The sequence below is a fragment of the Elephantulus edwardii genome, unplaced genomic scaffold (assembly GCF_000299155.1).
Source record: "Elephantulus edwardii isolate Elephantulus edwardi_28Jun2011 unplaced genomic scaffold, EleEdw1.0 scaffold00015, whole genome shotgun sequence".
Classification (NCBI taxonomy): domain Eukaryota; kingdom Metazoa; phylum Chordata; class Mammalia; order Macroscelidea; family Macroscelididae; genus Elephantulus; species Elephantulus edwardii.
This window is the reverse complement of record NW_006399765.1, coordinates 26,994,277-26,998,276: the sequence shown is the minus strand read 5'-3', so window position 1 is coordinate 26,998,276 and position 4,000 is coordinate 26,994,277. Positions and strand designations below refer to the sequence as shown.

The window sequence follows — 4,000 nt, the reverse complement described above, 5'->3', positions numbered from 1 at the left end:
TCTAACTTTCATCTGCTTCCAGGTTTATGTTGCTCCCGAATTTTGCATATAACTGAACTTTCAAATCTGCTAGCACCCGCTGGATGGATTCCACTCTGGATTCTAAGGCATCGATTTCTTCTTGCAAATTTTTCTGGGGGAGAAAAAGAAATAGTTCAATTCATTCTATTCAAGTAGATAATTTTAAACATCTAGGACTGAAAAAAAGTCAGCTGAATCCTGACTGAGTCTTCAGTTTGGAGGCTCATGGGTCAAGCTGTTCGATTCTGAACGGTGGGTTCCTCTTGTTTTGGTTGAAGGTCAGGTATGGACTGTTTGATTTTACGTCATTCACAACCATATGTGTGAGCAGATTGGATTTGCTGGAGTTGGCCAACAATGAGCTGTGGGCTGGGCTGGAAGCCTCTTGTTTAGAGCCAATCAGAGTCTGGTGCACGGCCTGGGTTTTTAAAAGTAGGCTGAGGCCCAGTCTTCAGTTTGGAGGTTCATGTGTCAAGCTGTAAGATTCTGAACGGTGGGTTCTTCTTGTTTTGGTTGAAGGTCAGGTGTGGACTGTTTGGTTGTTTTATTTCATTCACTACTGTTTGTGTGTGAGCTGACTGGATTTGCTGGATTTGGTGAACAATGAGCTGTAGGCTGGCAAAAACTACTTAGTATTGAAACACTGAAGAGTACAGCCAGAATGCTCCTCAGCTACAAGGATCAAGAGACACCATCTCACGTACTTTGGACAGAATCGGTCACTCTCTGCAGGTCATCCTGCTGGACCATACAGAGGATCAGGAAGAGGAGGAGGACTCTGGGTGAGGACAGCACAGTGGCTGCAACACTGACCAAGCACAGGCCGCAGGGAGGCCACACAGGCCTTCAGTGTTGTTATTATACAGGGATCTGACTCAAGGGCACCTGACAAAACCAGCATCTCTTCAGATGGTGGGATTACAGGCAAATTTTTTTTATTTTGTATTTTCTAAATGCCTCTTGTTTAATATACTGGTTCCTGAAGTTAAAACACTTCTCCTGTGTATGATCTTGAACTCTGCAGCCAAAAGCCTTTCTTGTTCATCTCTGAATGGGACGACAATACCCACCTCAGCAGACCATCCTCAGGGTTAAAGAAAAACCACTGACAAAGCCTTCTGAGGATTCCTAGGCCAGTGCAAAGATCTGGTAATTCGTAGCTGTTGCTAGGTGTTGTCAAGTGGACTGTGACTCACAGTGGATTTGAAACCTGCCTGTCCTGTGGCATCCTCATGACTGCCAACACACAGAAGCCCGTTCTACAGTCACCGTTCAATTCACCGCGTCGAGGATCTGCCTCTCTTACACTGACCCGCCACCTTTCTAACTGTGATGTCCTTCTCCAAGGACTGGTCCTTCCCAACAACATGCTCTAAGGGTGTGAGATGAAGCTTTACCATTCCTTGCTTACAAGGAGCATTCTGCTCTCACCTTCTCCAAGACAGAGCTATTTGTCCCTTTGGCAGTTCATGGGATATTCGGACTCTTCACCACCACAACTCAAAGGCACCAATTCTTTTTCTGTCATTCTTACTGACTGCCCAGATCTCAGATGCACAGCAAGTAATCGCTGTTATTGTTGTTGATTGCTGTCGAGTCGAGCACAACTCATAGAGACACGATCAACAAAAGGCCTGAAGCCTTTCTAGAACTATCATCAAAGTTCACAGAGTTTCCAGAGGCATGTTGTTTAGGAAGTGGATGTAGAATCATTAGTATTCATATTTTTCAATTTCCCCTTTTGTTATAAATTACACAAATCCTTATTTCAATATTAAGAGGTCCACATACCTTTGCTTCTTCTAACATTTCTTGTGTCTCCTCCTGAGAATGGCTAATGAAAACGTCACCCACTTGGTAGGGTATCATTAGACAGGCATCATCCGCCAGCATGATGTCATCGCAAGCGTCTTCTAAATTCTGCAGCTGTTTCTGTGGACAACAAGCCAAAGAGCCATGAACAACGTATTCGGAATTCTCTGATACAGGCTGCAAGTCAGTTTTAGATTTGGGACACCACCTCTGAAACACACATTCATGAAGGTAAACGTATTCTCATTAGGTTTCAATGAATTGATCGACTGCAGCAACCTCATGGATTGAACAGACCTGCCCCACGAGGTCTTGTAGGTTGTAATCTTTAAGGGAGCAGACCGCCAGGACTTTCTCCTGAAAAGCTCACAATCAACAGGGGGGCCACCAGCAGCTCCATGGGAGAAAGATGGTCTCTTCCATCAAGACTTACAGCCTCAGAAACCCAGTGAGGGCTGCCATCCAGAATCAACAGTGGTGGCATTTCCGCAAGCAAAAAGTTAAAACCCAGCTAGACATTTTCACCTTGTTAAGAGACCTGGAGGGAGCTCTGGTGGCCAAGTGGTAAGGAACTGCACTTCCAACCCAAAAGCACGTGGTTCAAATCTGTCAAGGGCTTTGCGGGAGAAAGATGGCCAGTCTCCTCCTGTGCGAATTACTGCCCCTGAAAACTCACCGGAGGGTCAACTATGGGCCAGTTCCAATTCAGTGGTACACAACATAAAGACCCTCACCATCGTCTGCAACCACCCCAAACGTCTCCTACAATGACAGCTGTAGTTAAGAAAACCTTGCTAAGAGAACTGAAACAAGACTAAGAAAAGAGAAAGATACTTCCCTACCTCTCCTGCTACTATGAGAAAGCGAATACTATGGATTCCACCAAGCACTTGCACTTGAACTGGACTTCATTTCAGGAGGGATAAGAGGAGGAAAGGCTGAGCCCTGGATGGTGGGGCAGGTGGCAAAGGCAGAGTGTAGGCTTCCGAGTCTGCAGGGGCAGCACCATCTCCGTGGCGCTGGTGGCTGGTTCTGGGCTTGGCAGAGACAGCAGCCGACACGTCACCAGCCACGCTGTCCGAGAGTTGCCATCTTGTGGACTACCTCGTTGTCTTTTTTTTTTAAAAAAAAAAATGTTTTTCTCCTTCATTTTCAACAAAGAACCCTCTCAGGAATTCAATTACTACTTATATACGGAGTTGGTTTTTAAAAAAAAAAAAATAACAAAAACCCTTATTATAAAGAACTTTCCTTTTTCTCTAGGGAGACCACTATTTTCAATACCTTTTTTACATCTATCTCCTCCTTTAGCTCTGAGATTCTACTCGTATTCCGTGCAAATTTGTTTATCTTCTGCTGGTCTTCAAAGGTAACATTGACGTCTTCTGCAGCCTGAAAAAAATTGTTTAAATTTTTCTGTGAAATAAATTTTCATCAAGAGGTTGTAAGTTAACATTTTATATAATCTATAATAATTCAATAAGCTCTTTGCTTTCAGATAAATAATCACAATAGGTAGACAAGATGTCTGCCTTAATGAAGATTTGTACCGCAAATTTCATATCCAGTCTTAACCCTACCCCTGTCCCACAGAATGATGTCTAAGCTATCACTTCAAGCATAAACAGTGAAGAAATAAAATGTGGATGAATGAAATTTCACCAGAAAACCAATTTGCTCTGTAAACTTTTACTCAAAGCACAGAACTTTTTTCCCTAAGCCTTAAAAAAATTAAACTCAAGTCAGTAAAACTTTTCATCAATCTACTAAGAGCTGAGACATCCCTATGTTTCTAGAGTTTTCATCAAAGTGATACACTGCCCAGAGGGGTTCACACACTGCAAGTCAGTGACTGTATTTCCCACAGCCCTTCACCTCCCCTAAAGTGAATATTAGGTTTATTTTAATGTAAAACCTACTTACACGCCTTAGTCATGAATTGGACATAATTTAGAAATAAGACAAAAATTATATAATTAAAAAGGGAACACTGCATGGTTCAAAATTGGGAAGGGTGTACGCCAGGGATCCATCCTATCTCCATACCTTTTCAACCTGTATGCAAAACAGATTATCCGGGAGGTCAAGATTGGTGGACAATCTATCAACAATCTGCGTTATGCGGATGACACAACCCTGCTTGCTGAAACTGAAGAGGACCTGAAGC

At 43.2% G+C, this 4,000-nt stretch overlaps 1 protein-coding gene across 1 annotated transcript in view; it reads right to left on the bottom strand.

Moving 5' to 3' along the window:
• Position 1: 1 nt before the first annotated feature.
• LOC102875179 (transcription initiation factor TFIID subunit 4-like) overlaps positions 2 to 4,000 on the bottom strand; it is a 32,810-nt gene continuing 28,811 nt past the window's right edge. Inside the window, exons 5-7 of the mRNA XM_006881759.1 lie at positions 3,118 to 3,225; positions 1,813 to 1,953; positions 2 to 133 (exon numbers count right to left, since the gene is read on the bottom strand). Coding sequence (XP_006881821.1) covers positions 2 to 133; positions 1,813 to 1,953; positions 3,118 to 3,225 — 381 coding nt within the window. The remainder of the gene's footprint in view (positions 134 to 1,812; positions 1,954 to 3,117; positions 3,226 to 4,000) is intronic.